General features: G+C 34.9%; 9 protein-coding genes across 10 annotated transcripts; 3 read left to right on the top strand and 6 right to left on the bottom strand.

Moving 5' to 3' along the window:
* Positions 1 to 2,480: 2,480 nt before the first annotated feature.
* On the bottom strand, positions 2,481 to 4,491 carry LOC106444455 (S-protein homolog 13-like). Its single transcript, XM_048769734.1, has one exon. It carries the CDS (start codon positions 3,314 to 3,316, stop codon positions 2,777 to 2,779), a length of 540 nt encoding a protein of 179 aa, XP_048625691.1. The 5' UTR covers positions 3,317 to 4,491; the 3' UTR covers positions 2,481 to 2,776.
* Positions 4,492 to 5,309: 818 nt separating this feature from the next.
* On the bottom strand, positions 5,310 to 5,879 carry BNAC09G03840D. Its single transcript, XM_013884250.1, has one exon. The coding sequence runs from the start codon at positions 5,877 to 5,879 to the stop codon at positions 5,310 to 5,312; it is 570 nt and encodes a 189-aa protein (XP_013739704.1).
* A 1,408-nt stretch (positions 5,880 to 7,287) lies between these two features.
* LOC106442581 lies at positions 7,288 to 7,839 on the bottom strand. Its single transcript, XM_013884249.1, has one exon. It carries the CDS (start codon positions 7,837 to 7,839, stop codon positions 7,288 to 7,290), a length of 552 nt encoding a protein of 183 aa, XP_013739703.1.
* Positions 7,840 to 8,662: 823 nt separating this feature from the next.
* Positions 8,663 to 10,664, bottom strand: BNAC09G03820D. Its single transcript, XM_048769733.1, has one exon. The coding sequence runs from the start codon at positions 10,305 to 10,307 to the stop codon at positions 9,801 to 9,803; it is 507 nt and encodes a 168-aa protein (XP_048625690.1). The 5' UTR covers positions 10,308 to 10,664; the 3' UTR covers positions 8,663 to 9,800.
* A 2,091-nt stretch (positions 10,665 to 12,755) lies between these two features.
* LOC106440364 (cytokinin riboside 5'-monophosphate phosphoribohydrolase LOG8) lies at positions 12,756 to 14,364 on the top strand. Of its 2 annotated transcripts, none has more exons than XM_013882011.3 (7): positions 12,756 to 12,980; positions 13,315 to 13,412; positions 13,499 to 13,529; positions 13,604 to 13,703; positions 13,789 to 13,859; positions 13,932 to 14,075; positions 14,164 to 14,364. In XM_013882011.3, the coding sequence occupies exons 1-7, from the start codon at positions 12,876 to 12,878 to the stop codon at positions 14,236 to 14,238; spliced, it is 624 nt and encodes a 207-aa protein (XP_013737465.2). In that variant the 5' UTR covers positions 12,756 to 12,875; the 3' UTR covers positions 14,239 to 14,364. The 2 variants fall into 2 exon arrangements, with proteins under 2 accessions (XP_013737465.2, XP_013737464.2); XM_013882010.3 differs by having other exon boundaries at positions 13,601 to 13,703.
* Positions 14,365 to 14,563: 199 nt separating this feature from the next.
* LOC106440366 (probable WRKY transcription factor 50) lies at positions 14,564 to 16,869 on the bottom strand. The gene is made up of 3 exons (XM_013882012.3): positions 16,053 to 16,869; positions 15,584 to 15,722; positions 14,564 to 15,460 (listed from the first exon to the last, which is right to left on the bottom strand). Exons 1-3 carry the CDS (start codon positions 16,303 to 16,305, stop codon positions 15,337 to 15,339), a joined length of 516 nt encoding a protein of 171 aa, XP_013737466.1. The 5' UTR covers positions 16,306 to 16,869; the 3' UTR covers positions 14,564 to 15,336.
* A 568-nt stretch (positions 16,870 to 17,437) lies between these two features.
* On the top strand, positions 17,438 to 20,382 carry LOC106440361 (25S rRNA (cytosine-C(5))-methyltransferase NSUN5-like). Its single transcript, XM_013882006.3, has 13 exons — positions 17,438 to 17,706; positions 17,800 to 17,858; positions 17,944 to 17,994; positions 18,069 to 18,204; positions 18,278 to 18,363; positions 18,493 to 18,591; positions 18,677 to 18,730; positions 18,813 to 18,957; positions 19,083 to 19,144; positions 19,463 to 19,550; positions 19,632 to 19,709; positions 19,783 to 19,944; positions 20,022 to 20,382. Exons 1-13 carry the CDS (start codon positions 17,469 to 17,471, stop codon positions 20,255 to 20,257), a joined length of 1,494 nt encoding a protein of 497 aa, XP_013737460.2. The 5' UTR covers positions 17,438 to 17,468; the 3' UTR covers positions 20,258 to 20,382.
* A 1,676-nt stretch (positions 20,383 to 22,058) lies between these two features.
* On the top strand, positions 22,059 to 23,429 carry LOC106440362 (solute carrier family 25 member 44). Its single transcript, XM_013882008.3, has one exon. It carries the CDS (start codon positions 22,253 to 22,255, stop codon positions 23,240 to 23,242), a length of 990 nt encoding a protein of 329 aa, XP_013737462.2. The 5' UTR covers positions 22,059 to 22,252; the 3' UTR covers positions 23,243 to 23,429.
* Positions 23,430 to 23,662: 233 nt separating this feature from the next.
* LOC106440363 (PHD finger protein ALFIN-LIKE 4) lies at positions 23,663 to 25,551 on the bottom strand. The gene is made up of 5 exons (XM_048769732.1): positions 25,319 to 25,551; positions 25,191 to 25,223; positions 24,593 to 24,821; positions 24,355 to 24,487; positions 23,663 to 24,188 (listed from the first exon to the last, which is right to left on the bottom strand). Exons 1-5 carry the CDS (start codon positions 25,413 to 25,415, stop codon positions 23,907 to 23,909), a joined length of 774 nt encoding a protein of 257 aa, XP_048625689.1. The 5' UTR covers positions 25,416 to 25,551; the 3' UTR covers positions 23,663 to 23,906.
* Positions 25,552 to 27,372: the final 1,821 nt, after the last annotated feature.

The raw sequence follows: 27,372 nt of genomic DNA, 5'->3' as shown, positions 1-27,372 counted from the left end.
ATTATAATGGCATATGTAGCTGAATATGATCTTGAGTTACATCAAATGGATGTGAAAACCACCTTTCTTAATGGAGACTTAGAAGAAGAAGTCTATATGCGTCAACCTGAAGGCTTCATAATCGAAGGTCATGAAGATATGGTCTGCAAATTGAAGAAATCAATATATGGACTGAAACAATCTTCGAGGCAATGGTACTTAAAGTTTGATGAAACCATTACGAAATTCGGTTTCAAAGAAAACATTGTGGATCCATGTATATACCTCAAGATCAGTGGGAGTAAGTTCATATTTTTGGTTCTGTATGTTGATGACATATTATTAGCCAGCAGTGATCTTGGTTTATTACATGAGACTAAGAGTTATCTCTCTGAGAACTTTGAAATGAAAGATATGGGTGAGGCATCCTATGTGATAGGAATTGAGATATTCTGTGACAGATCACTAGGAATTTTGGGATTGTCTCAGAAAGCATATAATATTGATAAAGTTCTTGAGAGATTCGGCATGATGGCATGTTCTTCTAGCATAGTTCCTATGCATAAAGGTGACATGTTTAATCTTAAGCAATGTCCATAGAATGAAACGGAACGTAATGAAATGCAAAAATACCCTTATGCATCTCTTGTGGGAAGTTTGATGTATGCATAGGTTTGTACCAGACCTGATATTAGCCACGCAGCTGGCATGCTGGGTAGATTTCAGAGTAACCCAGGACTCGCTCATTGGCAAGCTGCAAAGAAAGTTTTGAGATACTTAAAAGGGAACAAGATATTACATGTTGACATATCGAAAATCAACACATCCACAGATGGTTGGATTTTTGGACTCAGATTTTGGTGGATGCAAAGACTCTAGACACTGTACTCTCGGCTATGTGTATCTCTTTGGTGGAGGTGCCATCTCATGGAAAAGCCAGAAGTCAGAGTTGATATACACATCCACTATGGAAGCTGAGTATGTTGCATGTTATGAGGCTTCTATTCAAGGAACATGGTTGAGGAATTTTGTGTCAGAGTTTGGGGCTTTGAGTTTTGTTGACAAGCCTCTCACTCTTTACTGTGACAATCAAGCTGCAATTTTCTTCGCTAAGCATGATAGGATATCTAAGGGAGCCAAGCATATGAACCTCAAATATCTATCACTGAAGCAAGATGTCAAAAGAGAAAAGTTTGTCATTGAACATATAGACACTGAACTTATGGTTGCAGACATATTTACAAAAGCTTTACCTCCAAAGACTTTCATGAAACATGCTGAAAGTATGGGTCTTGAGGATAGCGACTAATGTTGTTTGTTTACGATTAGCCTATGTATGACAATTATTTGAGCTCCTTTATGACTTTTACATCTTTTATATATTCTGTTTCCAATGTGCACACACATTATTGTTGGTTGGATTTATGATAACAGAATGAGTCTTTCGTTAAGGACATTAAAGGGACCATTACGATACTCCTACTTATGTTTATGGTCTAACTATGAAGGTGGTCAATGCGGTAGTACATGGAAGGGATCATGTTGCAGAATGATGTGCGACCGCCATGACTCTCATTGATAACTAGATTAGTCAAGACACTTATGATGACCAAATGAAAAAGAAAGAAAAATAAAGTTATAGCATATTATGCCGGCCTTATGATTCCATAAAGAAAACATTAGTGGATCTCACTAACGACCAAGTGGGAGACTGTAAGGAATATTTCCTTTCCCTATTATATGGTCTCATAGTTATCCGTTTTCTATTGGAATATTGCTATTCCTTAATATATTTGGTGACCAATAAAATTGGAAATAAAGGAGTAATTCCTAAGTTATCTCTACCTTGATGGACGGTTGAGATTAATCTAAAGGAAACCCTAAAGGGGAATTAGGTCCTCTCTCCACCTATAAATACATATCTTTAGACCATCATAAAGATATCTTAAAAGCAACAACTAACGTTATAGGCGAGGCGAGAGAAACCTAAGAGTTCCTAAGAAGTGATTGAGCTGTTCATCTTCCATTCAAGATTCAATCCATTCAAAAAGATTTTCAAACAAAATGAATACATGTAACTCTATAAACATTAATATGATTCTATTATGTGATTAACCTAAATGTTTAAAGATCTTATGGTTCATGTAAATTTAACTTACATGTGCTATTGCCCTAGTCTAACACAAAGGGATAAAAAATAAAATAAGAAATATGTTTTTGGTACAACATAATAGGAAATATTGATTGGCTAGATGATCTGAACATGTAGTTTGTGGTTTGTAGTCATGTTTTTATCAAAGCTAAACATGTAGTTTGTGGTTTGTAGTCATGGTGAGATACAACATTTGTTTTAGTCTCTAAAATTGCACCCGTATTAACTAATATATATTTGATCATTTGGTGCATATGACTACAAATCTAGTTGACGGGCTAGTATTCATCTCAGAAATAGTTTTATTTTGATTTAATGATAATTTTTAGAGTTTGAGCGTAACTTATTTTTTGAAGAATCGGAACATATATTCGGATTCATTAGCAGAAAAAGTTGGAACCAGAAGTATTGTATTTTCCCATGTAAACCATATATGATTGAATAAATAATTTATTGGAATAGTTTTCCGACCGACCAAACTTGGCTTAAGCATACGTTCAGTTTACGAAAAAATATTAGTCATTTAGTTTGTAATCGATAATTATTTCAAGTCTTATAAATTTTAGGACCGGTCATGTATGTATGGATTTAACCGTATAATGAATGTTGTTTGATAAAAGAAATGTACAAAAATATTTTTAAAAATCACCATTTCCAAACCCATTTGCTTTTGAGGATATCAACAAAGGTCTTAGTATCATCCTTGTCCTTTATGACCTTCCTCAGATAGAACCCATCTCTCTTCGCTACCCAAGTGCACTCATCTCCTAAGAATCCGCACTCCCTCCGAAACCCGCTTTTGACAGAGAACACGGTCACCACTTCTTGGTTCGTTGTTCCAAACCCGCTTCGAAACTGGCACCGAAACTCAGTCTTCTGAAACGGCCACATGTTCATTGTCGTGAACTTCCACAGCCGTGACTCCATTGGCTTTATCACGTCCCACCCGAGGTCGTCCTCGTTCGACCAGCACCGCATGGACAGCTTCGCTTTCCGGACGGCGACCCCTTCGATCTCGTTCCTTAGCTCTAGACGACCCGCCATTGTCGGTGCGGGTAACAATGCTACGGCCACAACCGCCGCCACGAAGAGCCACAAGCCTTGGTTTCTTGCCATTTGGATTAATCGCTTGCTATGTTTTCTTGAATGTTGATTTATCGTCGAGTCTTGGTGCTTATGGAACATATTTGAACAGGTGAAGGTGTGACCTATATATAAATGTCCATTAGATGACAACTAGCTAGACCGTTACTGCTGCCGCTGCCATATTTAGAAATACTAGAAGGTATTTTCATCTATTTTTGGTTATAAAACAGAAAGCAAATCGCAAAAGTTGAATAACAATATGTGCTGTCTCTCAGAAACTTTGACCACAATTGTCATCATCCTCTTTGAGATTGTTTATCACATAGGCTGAAAAGTCTAGAACGTTATGTTCTCTTAAATGAATGATATATATATATTTTATTATAGGATAGTTTTGTATCTTTAACAATGAATCCACAAACATAAATCAAATTTACACCTTATTAGTTAAGTATTAAAAACAGAATTATTATCACTTCCAAATCAGAGACGCACAATGTCTTGTCGTAAACTCTCAAGGTTCATCGATGATGACATGCATAAACTATATATACGTTTTTTCTCACATTCACCATTTATAAAGTTACACATTAATTTAGTTTTATTAACACGAATAACAACATACCGATACGAAAATCACGACATTGTTACAATCTTCATACTGAACAACATCGCCGCATAGCTAATTAGCTGCAAGCTTTCTGGAGGACAAGACATCATGTTGAACATACTCATTCCACCTCTCGTTACCGTGTACTTGTTACTAAAAATATCGTCTTCCATGTCTCAAGTATAGTCCGTCCTTCTTAACCACTCAAGTGCATTTGTCCCTGTCCCCACACTGCTCTTTCATCTCCCACGACACAACTAGCTGCTTGTCCACACGCCAGTATCCATAGCCGTTCCAGTACTTGAAGGAAAATTTAAACATTGGTTTAGGGCATCATTTTTTACTTGTACAATTTGAAGAAAATATGTACCAAAAATATAGTTGTATATTTTGTTGGTAATTTTTCTAACTTGTATTCTTGCATGATTGTTTGTGTTATTTTATTGCAAACATTTTTGTAAAATATAAATATTATTTTTATGGCATTAGAAATCGTTGTCAGGCCTCTGTCCCCATGCCATGTGTAATTTTTTTTTGTTCTTTCTTCTTTATTTCTTGTTCACCCATTTTTGATTTTTAGGATATTGATGGCGTTTCTACATAAATTTCTAGTTTTAGATTTGTAACGGCTACCATAATCGCGGGTCAAGGGGGAGGAAAACAACAAGTCATTCTCCTACATCCACATTTTTAGTTATAACATTTTTGATTTTTTTCTCTGACAATAATATACAGAATATGTCGTTTTAAGTTTGAGATCGCAAGATGATCCCTTTGTGGGCTGAACCTGGGCCTAAGGTATTTCTCTTTTAATTAATGAATGCATGTGTCACAAAAAAAAAAAGTTTGACACTTGAGAAAAGTGTTTGTTTATTCATGGAAATCAATTAAATAAAATCGAATAGTATTCATATTTTGGAAATCAATTAAATAAAATGACTGTTAATTTTACGTTATTTTTGAAGGGTTTTGTTTTGAAGTAAACTCATCCTGGTCTGATATGATAATCACTTAAGAAAAGTCTTTGTTTTCCCCCCTTTCTGAAAAGGAAAAAAAAAAGATTTTTGTTTTTCCCAAACTAGAAGGTTTACACTTGTGAGAAAAGGAAAACTTCAAATCTACATAAAAGGTCAACTAGACGATGTGCACGTGAAATACGTCCTTAACACAAACTAGTCAGGCCAGACAAAGGACGAGACAATTAGTTCACCACATGCATGAATATGGAGAATAAAAATGCCAAATACATAAAACGCGACTAGCATTTCCAAATTATGTTACAGAATGAAGAATTTTTGTTTTTTTGGTCGACAGATTATGTTAAAGCTTAAGACACAAAAAGACACTACATATCAACTTGTACATATCATATAAAGAAAACTAACTCCTATATTCTTCAACATGTTTTCTCTCTTTTCTTTTCTTTTCTTTTTTTTTAATTTTTGCTATTTGGTGTCATTGCAGGAATTATTTGTTCTATGCCTAATCGTGGTCTTCCATGTAGTCATCATCCTCTGACCTGGTGCGGTTGCGTTCCGCTCGAAACTCTTTTAGCTGCCGCGGTGACCACGCCTTCCATGGCTCAACAAGCTTGACAACAGGCCTTACCAACTCCACAAATCTTAAGAAAATATTGTGCGGATAATAGGTCTCAAAACCAACGAAATATATACCGTTCGGCCCAATAACATATTTACACACATGTCCTCCGCACAAGATCGATGTCATCGACAACGTCTTGATAATGACATCCGCTGTCCCTTGGCTCGACATGAAGTGGCACTGGTGAATGACCACGCCGTTTCCAAATGGCGGGACTTCAAAATCCCATGTAAACTCCTGTTTCCTATACGATTGGTGCCACCGGAGAGATTTTCCAGATGACTTGCACCGGTAGACAACCAATGGACGTCTTAAGCCGTACATTTCGTTTCTCAACATTATAGAGAAACTCACATCTCCACTTTCAATCGAGTCTCCTTGAATTATAAGGGCTTGCAACACAAGGCACCAAACTATAGCTTTCTTAGCAACATTATTTACTTCTAACATTTCTCTATTTTCTTCTTCTTTTACTCCTATTGGTTTTTGTTTCTTGATGACACTTGCATTTTCTTTTCATTTTATACATTTACAGAAGGAAACGGAAAGTTATGGAAGGAAGTTAGTTTCGTGCCTACTAACGAGATATATAACCAATTCCAAAAACCAGTATATATTTAGGATAATAATACCGAAGTTATCTCCAACGATGTAGTAATTAGTGATACAAGTTGATTTGTTATACACCCCATAATAAAAAGAAAACAGCATTATTGTTATAACTTCTAACAATATTTTCCAATTCCCACGAGGCGTGCCTTTTCACACACGCGTCTGTTAATTGTGCTACAGCTTACCAGTAGACGTTAGACGAAATAGCTATTAGGAGAAAATATAGAAATAACACTGATAAGTGGTGAATCGTTATATCAAAAAGACAAAATTATCTTAGGTTTAGAGAACAAAATATCAATTTATTTAAGTACGTGAATCCATATTTTACGTTTAGCAAAATAGCAAGAACACCCTCAACGCAAATATCCAACTTGGGTTTCCAATTTTTTTTTTTTTTTTTTTTGCTGATTTAAAAAAAATAATAATAAAAATGAACCAATCACGAACTGCTACGTGTTAGTGAAGCCCGTGAAACAGTACTTCCCTTATTTCGCGACAGAAAACAACAGTTTCCCCTTTTTGGTGGGGCCCACACCACCTTTTCCCCTAAAAACCCATCTTGCATCCCCTTTAATCATGGCCTAAGATGTTATTTTGATTGACATCATTAAACGACCTTTTATCCTTCTTTATTCAAATATTGCATGTTCAGGTCTGAAAGTAAAGTATGGATAATAACCCGACCTAGCATATCTCAAGTGGTGGCTGTGTAACTGTGTTTGCAATAGCATGTTGTAATCATGTATTTTATTTCAAGCTAAACCAACATATAAAATGTAGTCATTCAATTATTTTTATTGTACGTAGTAAACAGTATTTTTGTGTTTTCATTTCTATTTGTAATTTACAGAAATGTTTGTGGAAGTATTTAATTGCATATAATGTTTTCATAAGACGACCACTTCAGGTAAATCACAAAAAGTATGTTTGAAATGTTTTTTGTTGGCTATGGTTCAAAATTTTTTTCACCTATTTCAATATTGTACTATTCAGGATCAATTAGCCATTTTAACTGAAGAAAAAATATTTAAGGGAAAAGAAAACCATATATAGACATCAAAAATGGTAAAGCATACTTACATATGTATTTTTTTTGTAATTGTTAGTAGCATAAACTAAAGCGTAATTCGAAAACAAATCACACTAGAGAAACGAAAATTCTTTAAACATTAATATAGCTCTCTTGCACATGAAACCTCAGTGATTCATATTCGTTTAATACTTTAATCTTATAGGCATTAAATCATTGTGAACCTCCAAAGCGACGTTGGCTTCTCGGATCCTCACGGTCGTGGCTGCTGCGTCGTGGCCAAGGTTTCCACTTAGCTTCAAGATATGTCCGTGGTATCAGCCGTGGATACCTCTCTTTGAAATCCCATTCTTTACCATGAAACATTATCCCTTCCGGTGTAACCACATGAACGGCACATGCCCTTTTATAATTACAAATCTCAGCATCAATCGCGGTCATGTGAATATCGACGTCTGCTTTACCGAGCACCGATCGGAAATGGCAGCGGTGAATCTCCTCCTCCAGTTTTTGGCCACCTTCCAAGAGTACATGGAAGGTATGGCCCAAAGGTGGCTTTTTGGCTCGTCTCCAACCGTATTCAAGGCCATTATTTATAGCTTGGCAGTGGTAAACTCTCTCTGGACGTTTCAAGCCTTGCATTTCATTACGTATGTTCAGCTCCGTTGTGACGAAATGTGACCTCCCGGCCTGGGAGACCATGGTGACCTGCGTTACAAGGAACCACGCTAAGGTTCTTATAAATCTATCAATGTTAAACGTCATATTTTACTTGTCGTGACAATTTGCCTCGTAAGAAAGTTAAATAAATACGACATATAGGGGTTTCAGTTAGATAAATATCCCAATATATTTTTTTTATACTAGACAATATTTTAAAAATATTTTAGTACCTTGTAATTAGTGGTCAGTTTTGTGATATCTCAATCAATTACCAATTTAATACTTCTGTCAATATTATTATTTTTTTGAAATGTTCAATTTGTTATTATTAAATAATATTTTTTTATAGAAAACATAAAATTTATTATGATGAAACAATGTTTTCCAAAACATTTATATTGGTGGAACGTAAGTAAGTAGTATGTATTTTTTATTTATTTTGAGTGAATATTTTTTTGAGAAATTAAGTCACATATGCCTAGAAAATTTCATATTTAGATAAATACCTTAAACACTATTGATATTTCTAAATCTCAATACTACCTCTGCCCAAACTACTTCTATCTCCCTCTCTTTTTACTACATCTGCCCAAGCTCTCTCCCTCTCTCTTTCTCTTTCTCATTTTCATGTTCCTTTATCTTTTGCCCAAAATATTATTTTTCTATTTTATATCTCTCCTAATCTCGTAAACAATTTTCTTATAAATAGATTTTTTCCATAACTAGGTTTTTTTATCTGATAAATATTTGATTATATGCTATAAATTAAACCTTGTGATCAAATACATGTTTAGTTAGTTCTTACCAACCGATTTGGTGCCGTAATTTGAAAATGTCTATATATGTTTCCAAGTGTGATTTGATATGATTGTAAATTTCTACGTAACATATTGTATTAATTGATACATGTTTTTTTAGCTGTTACAAAACATGCTAACATTTTTCAAAATATGTGGGTATGATGTTTATAAATACCTTGAGTTAGCTATATATGTTTTTTTAAATGCTACAAAATAGATTATCAGGCTAACTTAACCATTAACTGTTTAACTTCTATATTTTTAACGGTTAATCATTATTGTATGATAAGTAAACTAATAAGTTACATCTATCATATTTTTTTACATGGTAAATAACATATAACATTGAGATCATTGATATTGTTACATGATAAGTATATTTTTATGATAAACAAGTTATCCACTAACAGCTTCTATAATATCTTAAGTTAAAGGTTAGCATTGAACTTCTTTTGTTACAAAAAATTTTTTTTCATATGATACAAAGTTTGTTAGATGTTTTTTAATAGTTAACCATGATAACTTAATCATTAGCAACTATGATTTTAGTTAGATGTTATCAAACATTTTAGACGAGACGCTTTTTAAACTGGTTGGTGAGATGTCCAAAAATAACTGGACTTAGCTTATACATAATTTGTTAGATGCTATAAAATAGATTACTTGTTTAACTTAATTGTTATCCATGTAGAATATATCACAATCCATAATTCATCCATTGAATTTCAGTTTTGAAAGATTAGATGAGAGATATATAAACTGGGGGAAAAAAATCTCTAACCGTGATTGGAATTGAAATCCCATAACTCATGTTTGGAATCTTGGTTCTCTTTGAATCTGTGATTCATTTGCATACATATGGCTTCAAATAATACTATTCTGATGTGATAGTGATGGTGACGATGACAAACTATGGAAGAGGAGAAGGTTAGCGTATGATTGGTGCAGAAAATAAAGTAAGTGATGATTGAGGGAGAAGAAGAAGAAAACTAATTTATTTGAGAAGAAGATTTTTCAATAACAATTGAAAAAGGGAGAGAAAGAAAAGTGTAGAAGTGAAGTTGGAAAAGAAAGAGAAACGGGACGAGAGTTTGGGCAGGGATAAAACTGTGTTCTACTTGTAAATTGCTATAGAAACTAGAGTTTTTATGTGTTTGGGATAGTTTCTTAATTTTAGGTGTCTCTACTTTTTTTGAGTGGATCACCAAGATTATATTATAAGTTACAAACTTACAATACATCATCAATATCTATAAATCACTTTTAATCCTTGGCGTGGCCTCCATTTTTAGAGCGTGGAAACGGCAGCCATGGGAAGAGCTTCTTCTCAGGCTTGTAATAAACTCCATCTTTTCTAATAAAATAATGGCATTTATAACTAGGGTAACACCTAGCAGAAGTGTCAGGGTGAATATTGATAGGAACATTGACATACCCACGACTCGACCGGAGATGGCAATGTACGAATTTATACCTTGTAATACCAGTGTGTTCGAACTCGATTACAATGTACCGGTCTCCCGGATTGCTTTTACGCCAAACCTTGGGACCGTGAGCGCATACAAAGCCAGCGTTACCGTTCTTAAGACCCCATAATTCGTTGGCCACGACGATACGTGTGACAGTGCTTGGTCGTATGCTAAACTCCGATTTATAAGGTTTCCTATATAACCGCTCCAGAGAGAAGACAACGATGGAGAAGTTGGAGATTTGCAGGAGGAGTAAGAGGAGGAGGTTTGTAACTATGGTTTTGGGATTCATCTTCACCATCTTTTGAGTTATATCTTAACTAGTGTTAACCCCGTGCGAACACGAATCAAAATGACTGTATTTAAAATTATTTGATAACAAAGTTAAAAAACTGTAATTTTTGAATTATCAATAAAAATGATTATACTAATTAAATATTCTATAGATATGGATAATAATTGCATCTAAAATAGTTGCATCAAACAAAGAGGTTGTAAATGGCAAAACAATATTTTTATGTTGTTTTAAAATAGATATATATTGAAAGTATTTTATGTTTAAAATTTGGTATATATACCAACACATAAAAAATATAGTTAAAAGTACTATATTTGAGTCATTAATTTTTATTTGTATTTTCTTGTAAATAAATCTTCCATTAAGTTATACATTTTTATTTTAAATACAAAGAGCCCAAAATTATGATAGATTATGATAAAATATAATAAAAATATATACTTATTGTTTATGATATTTTGAGACCTAATATAAAGAGTGAAACTCAATAGAAAATCAATTATGAATATATATATATATATATATATATATATATATATATACATATATATATATATATTTATAAATGCTACAATAAACAGATATAAGATTTTTCTCACAATTGTTCTCAAACACGTTCATCATCTTCCAAATTCTAAAAACGCATGTATATTATTTTTAATGTCTACACTTTTTTCATTGTTCTATTTCTAATTATTAAAGTAGCAAACATTTACTTAGAGCCTTGAACAAAAAATGTATTTGCAGGGAATCCAAATTCTATTTAAAGTTATCTATTAGATGAACTGGGATAATACTTTACAAAAATAATACTGATATTCTGTTGTTTTAAAATATTTCTGTAAACTTTTTTTACCATATATTTCTGCAAACTCACGGGTGTACTCCCAATTTCTTATTTGCAACAATTGAAATAGTAAATAGATAACATAAATTTTCTAAAGAGAAGTCAAAAACAGATATTAAAATCAATTTATAAGTAAAAAGAAGTAGATTAATACCTTGTTTCCTTCGTAGTTGATAAACTTTTATGTCCCATTCTTTTTGGAGCTTTCAAACAGAAGTATACTCAAGGGTCATTTTAAATCTGAATTATTTTACTGTTTGGGCTCTATACATATGGTAAGTATGGTGGAGTTTGAGCTTTTGAGGGGACTGTGAGAAATTGACAGAAAGGAAGACCAATAAAAGTTAGAAGTTCTTTACTGTTTTGATCATTTTAAAAAGATTCACAGCCATAATATTGAAACTATGGAAAGTTAGAGAAGAAGCTAAATAGAAAAGAAAACGTGGAAAGAGACTTTTGAGAAATTTTAGGATTTGAGGTAGTTGGAATTGTAGAAAATAGGATTTTGTTTTTCAATTTTTTTTTAAAAACTTATTCCACATGTCTAAGTTTTATTGGTCATGTGACTTGTGCTTTAGTATATAGAGGATACATCAGTTTATATATTGTTTCTTTCGGTTTTTTACTAGACTAATTTTGAAACAATTCTCCTTTATTTATATGTATAAGAACTGACTCGTAACTCGTTTGTATAAGAACTGTTTTTTTGTTCGATAACTAATTAATAATCAAAACGGTGTTATTACTCGTTAATACGTTTCTTTGTGTGTATGGGGTTGCTGCTATTAAAGATTAATGTTTATAAGTGGATAGTTACTTGGTATATGTCCTTACCAATTTAAACGTTGGAGGTCATAGAAGAAGGGCATGACTTGAGTTTTCTTGTATATTATTTATATATTGTCATATGATTAATGGAATCAAGGGACTTTAGTTTCTCAATCAAGTATTAAGATTTGCTTCTGTTACTGAAAGACTTTTTTTATTTATAGTCTACATGAACTGTGGGCAGCAGTTTTGTTAGTAAAATCAACATTTATGGAATGAAATAGTGTAGATAAAAATCTATTCAGTAAAATTACACAACAAAATTTGTCATTTATCTTGAATGAATTAGATTTATCATTCTATCAATTCTATAGAAAAAAACCAAATTAAACGAATTATATTACAATTGGATGAAGAGTGAAATGAAATAAATTTATCTTATTTTTTCTATATCATATTTATCTTGTTTTATTCATTTTTACTTCATCCATTATTTTATACACCATTCACAGCCAAATTAATTACGGGCTTTTTTTTGCTATTTTTGAACGACCCATTAAGTTATAAATTTTACTACACAGCAGTTTAAGGTCCATTATCTCTCAAAATCCAAAATAAAATTATTTTATGATAATCCAAGTACATTATCAAAGTTAAATCTGAACTAATCCTTGAAACTTAAAAACAGGTATTTTATAATTCAAGATATTTTCAGTGACAGAAAAAAACAATTAAATTTTTTTTTTCATATTTTCAAATTAAACCATATAAATATGCAATATTTAATTTTATAAAAATCAATAAAGGTAATTTTCATTTGAAAATATAGGACAGCATCCAAAGAGAGGTTTAATTTTGTCGCCTTGCTCACTCTCGTCTCTGCTTACTTTTTGCCCGATTTGCCTTTATAACGGCTGCTGCAAAAAGCTGTATCCTCTTGCAGAGCTCACTCATTAATGGAGGAGAACCAGAGATTCAAAAAAGTTTGTGTTTTCTGCGGAAGTAACTCTGGTCACAGAGATGTTTTCAGCCTTGCTGCTATCGAACTTGGCAATGAACTGGTTTGCCATCTCTTCTCTCCATTTCTTTTCTTTAATCAAATATCGCTGTTTTAGTAATAAAGATATGAACTTTACGGTCTAGTGAACTAAAAAATCAGAACTTTTCTTGTTCCTGTGAATGTTTTCAGACATGGGTTTAAGTTTTGTTATCCTTTTATGTTCTGTAGTGACAGAACTTACGAAGTGCTCTTTTGCAAGTCGTTTATAGTTTGGTCTGAATTTTTAGATTTGGTGATTAAAGTTGTTTTATTTGGAACAAGAGTCAAATTTTTACTTGAGCATGTCTGAATACAATGTGTTAATCTTTTGCGTGCTTCTGTGTGAATTGTGTTAGGTGAAGAGAAAGATAGATTTGGTTTATGGCGGAGGAAGTGTTGGGCTAATGGGTTTGATATCTCGGAGAGTCTCAGAAGGTGGTTGTCATGTACTTGGGTTAGTTTCAAGACTCTCTTCCACTTTCTTTAGATGCAATTTCAAAATCTCCATCTTAGCAGAGTTTTTTTTTTTTTTAAATGTAGGATCATTCCACAAGCTCTGATGCCTATTGAGGTATGGTTCTTCATCACTCTGCATCTTCTTAACTAATTTGAAAAGTTTGAGATTTTCTTCAATTTGTTTAGCAGATATCTGGTGAGACAGTTGGAGAAGTAAGAATCGTTGCAGACATGCACGAGCGCAAAGCTGCAATGGCACAAGAAGCTGAGGCTTTCATTGCCCTCCCTGGCGAGTTTTCAAAAACCTCTAAGCAAGTTTATATATGTTTTCTCCATGTTTTTTTAAAAAGAAGATGGCTTCTTGTTTCCATCAGGAGGTTATGGAACTATGGAGGAACTGCTGGAGATTATTACATGGGCACAGCTTGGTATCCATAAGAAGACGGTACTTGAAAACCATTTCCACTTTTTGTTAAAGCAGTTTTACCGTTTAATAATCCTGTATTATTTTCTGCAGGTTGGTCTTTTGAATGTTGATGGTTACTACAACAATCTGCTTGCTTTGTTTGATACTGGAGTTGAAGAAGGTTTTATTAAGCCAGGTGCTCGTAATATCGTTGTTTCTGCCCCATCTGCCAAAGAGCTTCTGGAGAAGATGGAGGTAACATACATACAAGCAACAAGAACACTTTAGATCATTGTTTCTTGTGGTCTATTGTTTCAGTGTTTTTTTTGTTACTTCTTGGCAGCTATATACTCCTTCACACAAGCACATTGCTTCTCACCAAAGCTGGAAAGTTGAGCAACTGGCTGGAGATTCTTAACAATCTGTTTAGCATTTGAAACAGCATGTGTGTTTGCATTCAACAGTAGAAAAGCTTTTGGTGTATGGTTAAAGCCATTTATTATTATTCAGATTTTTGGATCATACATAATGTCTTCTTCTTCTACTTCTTTTGGAAATCAGAATGATCTGTCATGTCTTTTGGACAAAAATAATGTGACAGATTCTAAGGTTTGGATAGAGACAGCTTACTCAACTCACATGGAAAGCATTTAGTAACTGTCTGTTTTGAAAGCAACGTTGGCTATGAGGGCCCTTCCTTCATCTCTGTCTCTTAATTTACAGAAAATAAAACACTCTTTTTTTGTCTTCACATTAGTCTTAAAAAATAGCCAAACTAATAACATGTTCAAGGATGGTGAGATGATGTTGAAATACTCAACAATGTACTTATAGTTCATAATATTCCCTGCAACTGTACAATGCATAAGCTTTTATAGATCAGAACAGGACTTTGTTTCACTTGTCTTTTTTTTTACCATTTTTGTCTACCTCAGTACATGTCTAAACCTTATATGTATCCATTTCACTTTGGAGTTTTAGCCTCTTTGTTCCTTTCTTTGCCACAAGCCCAGGATTCATAGGCCTATGGAGTCTGTAAACCGGTCTTTTACTTCTTTAGTGACTTCCTTTGTATAATACTAGGCCCAACTTTCAAAATCCCCATTAGTTTTATTTTTCACAAGCAGTCTACATTTCAACCATAGCCAGCTCTGAAATTTTATGGAATTCGAAATAATTACGGTTTTGGATTCAAATGTCATGGCTTATGGTAAAATCCCTAGTTTGTGAAATAATATGAGGTTGAGGAACTATATTTCAATGATTCTCATTTGTAACAAAATAAGATGCTAAAGAAGTACTACAGTTTCAGAATATCATGTTAAACTGTGAACACACATACACTATATATAAGGAACTAGAAGCAATGTGAGTATAAGAAACAAAACAAATCAGTCTCAAGGTGAATACTCTGAATAGCATTGTTTTCACTATCTTTTCTCAAACCACGTATTGTTATGTTGCCTTGGCAAGCCATAGGGGAAACTGAAAAAGTTGATGAAACTCTTTAAGAACCTTAGTTCATACTTGAGTGATTGTGGAAGCCCTCGTAAGTTGTTATCACAAAGCTCGGATCATCTCTGTCTCTTTCAACTCTTTTCTTCACGGGACAGCCATCAGCTGAACATTTGTAGTAGTTTCTACATATGAACATGGACATCATGATTACAGTTAGCCAGTGGTATGGTGCATTTCATTTTCAGCTCATAAAGGTTGAGTTTTAGAAGATGTAATTCAAGAACTGAGAAAATGTTGTTCCTTACCTGGGATTTGGGCTGTTCTTCACCATCTTCTTCCCATACTTTCTCCACTTGAACCCATCGTCAAGCACTTCAACTTCAGACTGTGTCTTGAATGCCACTCTCTCTTTAACTTTCTTATTTTCTTTCTTAACTTGGTTTTCTTGCATACGGAAATAAAAAAGAAAACAAATAGATTTAGGGTCCAAATGGTAACATACTGAATAACTTTGTTGCAGTTATAATAGTAACAAAACATATAAATTCATAAACATTTAGAAATTTTTGTTATTATTAATTGCGATGCGGTTTTAGCATAGAATGACTTTTAAAAAACACTATAATCAGGCTTTATGTCTTTGCTCTCATAGTCTGATGCATAAGGTTGATGAAATCCTCAATGACATATATGTTTTGACAGCTCTGTGATTCTGTTTTCATTCATGATGGTTTCTTTCTTATATGGTTTCTACAGAACGAAAGAGAGACTTACCGGCCGAAGCAGTGGCTGTAGCAGCAGAAGCGTTGGTACTTGAAGATTCAGGATGACCCAAACTGCTAGAGGAACCAGAGAAGAAAGCAGCAGCATCACTGGTCTGATAAGGATAAGATTGATTCATTCCGGAAACCGCAGAGGCAAGATCATCATCCATCCATTCATCTGACAAGTATAGATCCGGAAGGTCTAAACCTGAGTGAGTATCATCACTGAAACTCCTCGCCAAGTTCGTCTCCGCATCATTCATAACTCGAATACTACAACTTAGTGCCTATATGTTTCTAATAAATCTTTCTATTTCCAAGTTTTGAAGGCTAGCCTTAGAAAGGAAGCTTCGAGGTAAGTGTTTGAATATACTTTGTAGAAACGTGTACTTTGTGGGTACAGTTTCCCAAGGAAACTTACATTAGAAGATGTAGTAGTCTTACAATGACCTGTGGTTGACTTGTGTATTGGCCCACGACTACTAGTCTTCTTATTTCAAGTCCTTTTCATAAGTCTCCTCGTGCAGGACTTAAGGCTTAAGTTACGCTACCACAGTTCACAAGCGTCCCATCACTAAGAATAACATCAATGCATTCAAGTAAGAAATGTTGTTCAAGAGATAAAGACATGCAGTAGTTGACTTGCAAAGATAGAAAGGACTTATGAATCAGACTGTTGAATTTTCTAGTCAACCGGACTTTGCTATTTATAGATTCTCCCTACTTCCTAGACCTTAGTTTATGCAGCCTAAAGCGGGTTCATATTCTTTTTAGCTCTAAGAAGTGAATAAGGACTAGTTGTACATATATCATAGGTACATTTATTTGAGGATAAAACGACTTAAATCAACATCATAGGTGTGAATCAAACAACTACAAAAGAGATCTGAATACATATGTATAAATTAAGGACCCTACTCTGGTTATCATTTTAAATTTAACGGCCAATAATAACTTTATAGAATTTACAAAAAAAATTGCAAAATTTAATGATTTAAATGTAACGGCCAGTAAAAGTTTATAGATTTTAATTAATATTTGCAAATATGTAGGTTTTTCTCGGAATTATATCTTAGTATTTTTAACCAAAAAAGTGTTAAATCTATTAAAATCTATTATAACCAATATTTATAAATTCATATGCCAATAAATTAAATCTGATCAAAAATAAAACTATTAATCTAATAATAAACAAATTCATTTAATTTTCTAATCCATTATTAAAATTTAGTAATCAGTAACCGCATGAAAAAGCCTACCGTAAATCCCAAGTTTAATTTTTACTAAAAAGTTAAAAAAACGAAACCATGGCGGTGGTGTAAATTTGGTTCGGTTTAACAAAACCGGAAAGTCGCGGTGGGTTTAAAGAGCTTTAAACGCTGAAGAAGTCTCGGAAGAAAGGGTTTTAGCTCTGCGAGTTGGTTTGATGGCGCGTCGCAAATCCAACGCGCCGCCGAAAGCCACGCGCCAGCCTGCCAAGCAAAAGTTCTCCAGCGCCGAGAGATCATCTCTGTACGCATCAAGGGAAGCAGCTAAGGTCCTCGGCACAGCTCTCCGAGGAGACGCCGAGCGTCGAGCCGTCGCTTCGATAAAGTCACTCGTCTTCAGCCCTTCCGTCCGCAACAAACGCGGCACCTTCGCTCTCGTCTGCGAGACCCTCAAACGTATTTATTGTCAACAACTTCTTCTTACTCTCTCTCTCTCTGATATTCAGACAGTAACTGATATGTCTTTGTCTTGTCTTGTCTTGTCGGCAGATCTTACTGTAATAAAAGAAGTTCTTGAAATCGCTAACGCGTTGAATAGCAAATGGAAGGTAATGGGTTCATCGTAATTGCTATAAAGTTCGATACTTTAACTTACCCACAATGCTAAAGTTTGATTTTTTTTTGTTTGTATAGAGACAAGAACCATTGGTTTACATTATTTGCTATGATATCCTTTTCGGAAAGGTAATAGCTTTTGTGAGCTTCTCTAGCTGTGTTTTGTTTTTTTTTTTATCTCAAGGGAGCTACTTTGATTGCAGGAGCCTCCATTAATTGGTGATGCTGAGAAGTTTCTAATGAAACGTAAAGATGCTCTAGTGTCAAGTCTAGCCACGCTTCTAGTGAGGAAGAAAGCTGAAACTGTTGATAAGTTGTTGGGTGTTTCTCAGCTCAATGGTAATAGTATGATAACCTAAGCTATTGTGGTTTTGAGTTCTTTTCTGTGTATTGATTTTATAATTGTGTGCAGGTCCTTTGAAACCACGTTATGTTCACGTAAATACACTCAAGATGGATGTTGATTCGGCAGTGCAGGAGCTGGGGAAGCTATATAAGGTAACACTAACTAGTTAGTGAAATTGAAATCTTGGATAAGTGTAACATGTGTGAACGGTCCTTTTTATGATCTATGTGTCCTGATCTCATTTTTCTCACTTTTTTTTTTTGTTTTCAAAATGAAAATAGGTGCAGAAGGATGAGACAGTTCCTGACCTGTTGGTGATGCCACCTGGCAGCGATTTGCATGCTCATCATTTGGTTAAGAATGGGCGTACATTTTTGCAGGTAAAACGGTGAATGATCTTTGTAAATTAGTATGTTTTAATATATAATTTATTTTTAGTTAATATTCATTTCTTCTGAATGATAGGGAAAGGGAAGTGCAATGGTAGCAGTAGCACTACAGCCAGAAGCAGATTGGGAGGTGGGCCACAGTTCTCGCCCACATTTTTCTATTTGGTAGATTGTGGTAGTATCATGCTAAGTTTTTGCCTCTTTTTGTGAAGGTTATTGATGCATGTGCAGCTCCAGGAAACAAAACTATTAATCTTGCTGCTCTTATGAAAGGACAAGGGAAAATCATAGCGTGTGAGCTAAATGAAGAACGTGTAAAGCGTTTGGAACAGACTATTAAGCTCTCTGGTGCTACCAGTATCCTTCTCTTTACCCTTTCAGCTTTTGTTTGATAGTTTTGTTCCAAGTAACTTGAAGAACAAATCTGAATGCTTCTCAAGTCTTGTCTGTCCATGATTGCTTTTCTTAACCTCAAGCTGTAGATATTGAAGTCTCTCATGGTGATTTTTTGGGACTAAATCCGGAAGATCCTTCTTTTGCAAAGGTAAAGCATTACTTAGTCTTCTGTCAAGAGAAGTAACTCTGTGGAATGAACACTAGTAACCAAGGTTCTAAAAATCGGTATAGACAGCGCTTAAGCAGAAAATCAGACTTGAACGAAATGATTTTTCGTGAATGATGAAGGCATTCAACAAAATCTCGGTCTAGGCGTCCACTTAATCAATAATCCCCTATAAAACCCGTAGCGATTTCTTGAAGACTGGTAGTAACCATTTAATATTATCATCGAGTCTTGTAGCATAAGCAGATGTAGTCATTTGAGCCATTGTTCTGCATGCTTGCATGTGGCTGGTTATCTCAGGTTCGGGCTATATTGTTGGATCCTTCTTGCTCTGGCTCAGGAACCATTACAGATCGTTTGGACCACCTTCTTCCTTCTCATTCAGCAGGTTTTAAACTGATTCTTGTGCCTGTGTATGTGTGGTTTATGTTATCTAGCGACTGAACATTTAAGACACTTTTCTATGTAGATAACAAGAACTATGACTCCATAAGACTCCACAAACTCGCTGTTTTCCAGAAGAAGGCTCTTGCTCATGCACTCTCCTGTGAGTTTTACATTCTTAATTACTCTCATGTGTATTGAATTAGTTACTCATCCTATGCATATGCAACTTGTAGTTCCACAGGTTGAGAGAGTCGTATACAGCACATGCTCCATCCACCAGATAGAAAACGAAGATGTGGTCTCATCTGTTTTGCCATTGGCTTCATCCTTGGGCTTCGAACTCGCTACCCCTTTCCCTCAGTGGCAGCGTCGTGGTCTCCCTGTATTAGCAGGATGTAAGTATCATCATCACCCTTACCGTTTTGGTTTCTTAAACAAGTTGATGATCATGTTGGGGTTTTTTGTCTTGCAGCTGAGCATTTACTCAGGATGGATCCAGAGGAGGACAAAGAAGGGTTCTTCATCGCTTTGTTCACCAAGACAAGCAAACTCGAGAACTCGAACTCGTCTGAGATTCCTGAAAGAGAGTGTAGAAGAAGACGCAAACAGGGTCATCCGTTTCTTTGGCCTAAAGTGTTCTTCAGAGCTTGGAATGGGCGGATGAGTAGCTTCATATCAAGTAGCAACTCAGAAGACTACGTTTCTTAATTCTCACGTAATAGACTTGATAGTTATCAAACTTTTGTTTAATCTTCATGTCGTCATATTGATGTTTTGCAACAAAGGCATGGAAGACTTCTGAAAAGTAAAAACAAGAACCTCTTTAACTTTGATCCACACTGAAATACACAACATTGCATTCGGTTACCAACTTACCTAGGCATGGGTGTTCGGGTATCCGTTGGCGTTCGGATCGGGTTTTTCGGATTTTCAGATTTTTGGGTTTACGCTTCTAGGTCCCATACTAAAATTTTATTAGTACGGGTCGGGTTCGGATAATAACACTTCGGGTTCGGTTTAAAATTGTATTGCATCATAAAACCCATAAAGTAATCATATATCGTACGGATTCGGGTTATATCGGTTCGGTTCAGATATAACCAAAGTAAAAAACAAAAATTTTGAAGTAAAACATAAAGAAAAACATCTAAATTAAATAAAAATTAATCTATCACATATAAAATTGATAAAATAACAATAAAATGTTAAATCAAGCATGAAAACAAACATCATTTGTAAAAAATATGTATTGCCTTATAGAGAGTAGACTTTTTATTTCAATGAGCAAATTATAAAATATTTATTTATAACTAATTGTGTACTTAAAGCATTTATTAGAATTTTAATATTTATTATTATATATAATATCACCACAAATATTGAATTTAATAATTGGAATACTTATATAAATTTCAAAATAATTATATTGACTATTAATTTCAGATTTTTTGGGTTACCCGTTCGGGTTCGGTTAATAACACTTCGGGTTCGGATATTTTTTGTACCACCCTACAAGACCTATTCGGGTATTTTTACGTTTCGGATCGGATAACGGGTCGGGTTTTTCGGTTCGGGTTCGGTTCGGATTTCGGGTTCTGGATTTTATGCTCATGCCTAAACTTACCATTGAAACCTGTAATACACAGAGAAAGAGAGGTGGGAGCATTGGATAATAAGAATGTAGACTAATACTTTGAAGATAGTAAACATTTTACATATTATTTCCTATTTAAACTCTGAGCTATTATTTATTAGGAATTATGAGAATTATTACATCAACAATTACAAAACCAAGAGTCCTATTATTCTTATAGGAATTTATATCAAACTGTTCTATTCGCACTATATTGAACTATTTTATGAAAAATTCACGACTAATGATTGTGAAGATTTTATGTAAATAATTTCGTTAAATCTGCATAATCACATTTTTAGGATTCAAACTTCAAATTTTATGTAATAACTTTATTGAACCGTTAATCAACTAAACCAAGGGGATTTCCACATTTTACATATTATCTAAAATCACTAAATTTTATTTAGAAATGGCTATTGGTAAATACAATATTTCTAGAAAATTAAAATGAGAAACTCAACATTAAGGTGCAACAAAGAAAAGAAATGTGACTCTAAATCAGGGAAAAAAGAAAGAATAAATAAATCTTTTTTTTTTTTGACAAAGGGGAGAATAAAAAAATGTTAACCCATAGAATGATGAAATATGTGGGCGATCCGGACAGAAGCCAAACTCCTCTCAGGCTGATGCAACCTTAAAAAAAAAAAAAGCGGCAAGTTTCTCTAGGATAAACTAATAAACGTTAACCACGTCTCCTCCAATCATTTCCAACCCATGACTCTCTCTGTCTCGCAGCCTTTTGAGTCACACTACTAATCGAGTTGTGTGTTTATCCAATACAACCCATTGTTTTGGCTCCTTCCAATTTTTTAAATAATATATTCTCTACCGAGTTCATAGTTTTAAAAGCTAACAAATCCACAGAGATTCCTCTTCTCCTACTGATTTATATATCCTACTCTCTCTTCTCCACAGGATAGTTTCACAACACTAAGTGAATGAAGACACTTGCCATGTTATAGATAACTTATCTCTCTTTTCACTTACTATATATAGCTGACTAGGTTAACCTCTTTAGGTCGCTTTTGAGCATCTTTGATCTATTTAAGGAAAGATTTAGCTTAAAAATGAGTTTAGGTGCGTTGATAAAAGAGGAGAAAAGAGCAGCAACAACATCGTCTTCTTCTCAGGTACATATGCCAAAAGATATAGACTGGCAAATGCTTGATAAACCAAGATTCTTCTTCCTCGGCGCCGCTCTCTTCTCCGGTGTATCCACCGCTCTTTACCCTATCCTTGTCCTCAAAACAAGGCAACAAGTCTCCCCAACCCGCATCTCCTGCGCCAACATCTCTCTGGCCATCGCTAGACTCGAGGGTCTAAAAGGCTTCTACAAGGGCTTTGGAACGTCTTTGCTTGGAACCATCCCGGCACGTGCCCTCTACATGACGGCTCTAGAGATCACCAAGAGTTGTGTTGGTCAAGCAACCGTTAGGTTAGGTTTGTCTGATACAACATCTATGGCTGTTGCCAACGGTGCAGCTGGTTTGGCCTCTGCCGTGGCTGCTCAGGTGGTTTGGACACCGGTTGATGTCGTGAGCCAACGGCTTATGGTTCAAGGCGATGTCTCGTTGAGTTCTTGCAGATACACTAATGGGTTTGATGCTTTTAGAAAGATTCTTTGCACTGATGGACCGAGAGGGTTCTACAGAGGGTTTGGTCTCTCTATCTTGACTTACGCACCTTCAAACGCTGTCTGGTGGGCGTCTTATTCTTTAGCTCAGAAATCAATTTGGTCTCGGCTCAAGCGTCAAGATGGTGGTGGCTCAGTGGTGGTTCAAGCGTTGAGTGCAGTCACGGCAAGCGGTTGCTCAGCTTTGATAACTATGCCTGTTGACACAATCAAGACAAGGTTACAGGTTTTAGACGCTGAAGAGAATGGGAGGAGACGAGCAATGACAGTGATGCAGACGGTGAAGAGCTTGTTGAGGGAAGGAGGCTTTGGGGCTTGTTATAGAGGGTTGGGACCAAGGTGGGTCTCAATGTCCATGTCCGCAACAACAATGATCACAACCTATGAGTTCTTGAAGCGCCTGGCAGTAAAGAAGCAGACATGACATGATAAAATCATTCATAGACTTAGTTTCTCCTTTTCTTAGGTTTAAAAATGTTTTCTTCTCTAATCAACAAACATAAAACATACCAAGGATCACACCCTAAACACAGACTTGTCTCCTTCAACCACAGTTTTCTATATACAATGTTCGCTTTATAAAGAACTACCGACCATACAAGTTATTTAAAGCATTATTATTTAATTTAACAGATTTAAATCAACTTAGATTTTTTTAAACCGATTTAAAACAATTTAAACCAATTTTAAATCGATTTAAAATAATCTAAACCGATTTGAATTGCAAAATCAGATTTTAAGAAAATTACTTTAGGACGACTTGGCACCTAGTGGTTACGAATGATAAGTAATATCTTCCTAAGATGGAGAAAAGAAGAGGCTAAACCGATTTTAGAACACTGGAAATAGAACAAACACTTTGATTGAGAATTAAAATGTTTTATTCTCTAATGAACAAACATAAGACAGAACAAGGATCAAACCCTAAACACATAGATGCTTCACTCAATAACCATTTGTAACAAATGGTAACTAAATGTCTTCCCTAAGAAGGCGAAAAGAAGTCTTAACTTAACCAACAAATCTGATCTAAACCAAAGAGTTAGGCTGTTACATCATATGCAAAGGCAAATACACAGAATTGAATTTTAGGACCGAGCCCTCTTGTTGCTGCAAGATGGGCACTTATACTGCTTAATGTGCTCGGCTCTGGCTGGTGTTATCTTCACACACTTCCCATGGAACCAGTTCTCACAGAGATCACAGCAGATCCAGAACTCATCAGCTGCATAGCTCTCACCACATGCCCCACACTGTGTTTCCCCTTGCTCATCATCCTCATCCTCCTCTTCTTCCACACCTTCCTCTTCCTCCTCCTCCTCATCTTTGGGCTCAGGCTTTGTCAGCTTGGGCCTCGGTTCTGATCCTCGCTGTAATTTCAAAAAAAGAACCAAAGGTTTTAAGTAAGATGGATAAAAACCAGTGTTATAAAAATCGGTCTAGTTCAGGTTTATGCCCTCGCCTAATCAATAATCTCCTATAAAGCACCTAATTACCGTCTAGCGATATTATAAACAGATTATCCCACTCAATTACCTTGGAGTTTGATTTGGATCTGTTGCTACTATTGTTGGAAACAGAAGATTTCTCCTTTGACTGTTTCTTAGCAGTGCCAGCCACAACCTCAAATATTGATGGGAGGTCATTCATCATATTGAAAAGCCTTTTCCTGCAGCAACAAAAGGTTCATAAAGAGCTGCATAAACACATATAAGCAAGTAGATAAGACTCTAGAGAAGAGTTTTTATTGTGTGGCTAAGGAGATACAACATACCTATCAGCTTTGTCAAATCCAAACCTGGCTCCGAAAAAGAAAGCAACAGCGAGAAGCCATGCATCACTGTGGACAGCAACAAGGGACAACCAGTCCTTTTCCTGCATCCCGTCGCGGGCAAAGTTGATGCCCAAGACAGGCTCTGGGAGCTCAGGGGGAACCTCTTCAGCTGGTAAGTTCACTTCCCAGTGCTCATCTGGGCGCCCATAGAGACACAAGTTTTCCTTTTCTACAATCAAGGAACAGAACCAAAACTGTTTCATTGCTGTCTTCTAAATCATAGATTAAAAATGGAAAACAAGGACCAAAACCAACACTAAGAACACACACAAAAAAACAAACCTTGAATGGTGCCTATCACAGGCAACACAATGCTAAAAGCCAATCACGAAATGAACATTTAAAAAAAAAAAAAAACAGTATTCAAAAAGTCAAATAAAAATCAACACTTTACTCATTATAATTCAGACAAAAACAGAGAAGATAAACTATCAAAACACCTTAATGCATCACTCAACACTCAGCTTCAAAACAGAGCACCAAAGAAACACAATAAAGACAGTAACTTTCGTCAAACCCATAACCACAAATCACTCACCTGGATCACAAAGTCGGTAAAACTCCTGAACATCTGCGAAAAGGAGAAACCTTTTAAGTTAAGTTTTCGATGAACAATGGAAGAAGAAACGAAGAGGACAAAAGTGTTTGATGAAACCAATTACTTACCTGAGGTTAAAGCTTTAATCATGCCACTCCTACGGCCCTTGAAATCTCTGAAAACTTCCTCCACCGTGCGTGGGTTGTACGCGCCACCTCCGTCCATAATCTTCTTACAGAACAGCTTCTTCGCAGAGACAACGGAAGAAGAAGAGAGAAGGTATATTTGACTTTGCCCTGTGAATTTGTGAAAAAGGGCGGACACAAAAAATAATATTAAGCGGATTTAATAATATGAGGAGGAGTCCGCTAATGAGAGAGAGACAATCAGATGGGGAAGCGAGCACGATGAGCGTTACTTTATGAACCTCTTGAATTTTGACGCGTGTCGATTTTGAGAGTACTAAGCGTATTGGTAGTAATATGTTTCATGCTCTAGAGATGCTTTAGGGGATGTATTCAACTGAAAGTTTCAGGTGATTTGTATTAAAATGACAAATCTACTGTTATTGAAACATGAATTTTAAAAACTCATTTAAAATCCACTGTTATTGAATTTGACATTTCTTAAAGTACTCTGAAATCCACTGTTATTGGAAATATTTTAAGCTGTGGAGTTTTAAAGTTTTCAGGTGATTTTAGGGTGTTTGGGTATGATTTCTTAGTTAAAAAAATTAAAACTCAAATCTCATAGTTTTAGGTGATATTCTAGAGTAGTTTAATAAAAGTCAATTAAATATCTGCAACTTATTGAAATCATCTAAAACCCCATTAAAAATCAAATCACATCAAATGTTAAATTGAATACATCCCCTTAGATTATATCGAAATTCTAAATTTTCATAGTATCAGAGTCATATCTTCGTTTCTTCGTTTTCGGTTGTGTTCTTTTTTCATTTTTTTTAAAGTAGACTAGTTAACATAGGGTTTGTTTGCTTTTTCGCGCCAAATTTTCTTTGTTAATATGGTAATATAACAATACATTTAAGGGCTATTAATTGTTCTAATTTTGATTAGTGATAAACATTAGAGATGTTTTACTAAAAAATATGTTGTTCGTCCCAAGTTATATTTGGATATGTACAAGAGAAACACGTTCTAACCCTTCAGTATTTTGCTTTTGACTAATGAGATTCGTTTACCAAAATTTTACGCTAAATAATATTTAGTAAAATGATATCAAAATACTTAATTTGGCTCATAAGTACTTTATTATTATAAATAGAAAAAATCTGTTATATTATTAATAAAAATATTGAAGAATGGCAGAGGAATTCTGGATATGATCTCGACATAGTTGAAACACGTATATTCCAGAAATATTCAAGAACGAAGCACTTTGCGTAAAATAAATGCTTCCAAGACTTTTGATGCTGAAATCAAATCTTTCGATCACTGAAAGCTTGCGTAATTTTATTAATTCTTCCCTTTTTTCACTGAATATTTCACCAGACTTAATGGCTTCACTCTTCTGCAGTTGTGATGGCTTCATAGTCTTAAGTGATGGCTTCATAGCCTCATGTGAGGGCTTCATAGTCTTCTGTGATGGATTCATAGTCTCGTACTGAACATTTCCAAAACTACCAAAATCCGCACCAACATTCTCTCTGACAACATGTTTTTGATTTATGTTCACATCATGATGACCTTTGTTTGCAGTCAATGAGACATAAATACACATTACATTTGTCTTGAACAATGTGATAAAGCTTGCAAGTTGTATGTCGTATTCAAGAAAATCGGAGGAGTGTTGTTAGGCATTTTCTCCAATATACGTTTAGGCAACATATAAGCAAACTCGACCGCTTTCACCTCACTAATATTGTAATCTTCACAAAAATCTTCACAAACCATGCGGAGAAAATACTCATATTCCATATATCGTCTTCAACAAAAAAAAACATTCCTTTTCTTACTTGGATCAAGAACGAAATCCCAACCAACATTATCCGTCTTCCATTGTCCAAAAACAGTAATTAAGTGCAACATTATCTAGTAGATCTAAAGACTCATTGCAAAACTTTTTTTTTGAAAGACAACAAGGTATAGTGAATCGTAGCGGCAAGAGAACATCATTGTTAAGACAACCATAGAAAAAAGACTTGGCCTTTGTTCATAGATCT

This window comes from Brassica napus, chromosome C9, assembly GCF_020379485.1.
Source record: "Brassica napus cultivar Da-Ae chromosome C9, Da-Ae, whole genome shotgun sequence".
NCBI lineage: Eukaryota > Viridiplantae > Streptophyta > Magnoliopsida > Brassicales > Brassicaceae > Brassica > Brassica napus.
Note: the sequence above shows the minus strand (reverse complement) of the source record. Positions and strands in the feature narration are given on the sequence as shown.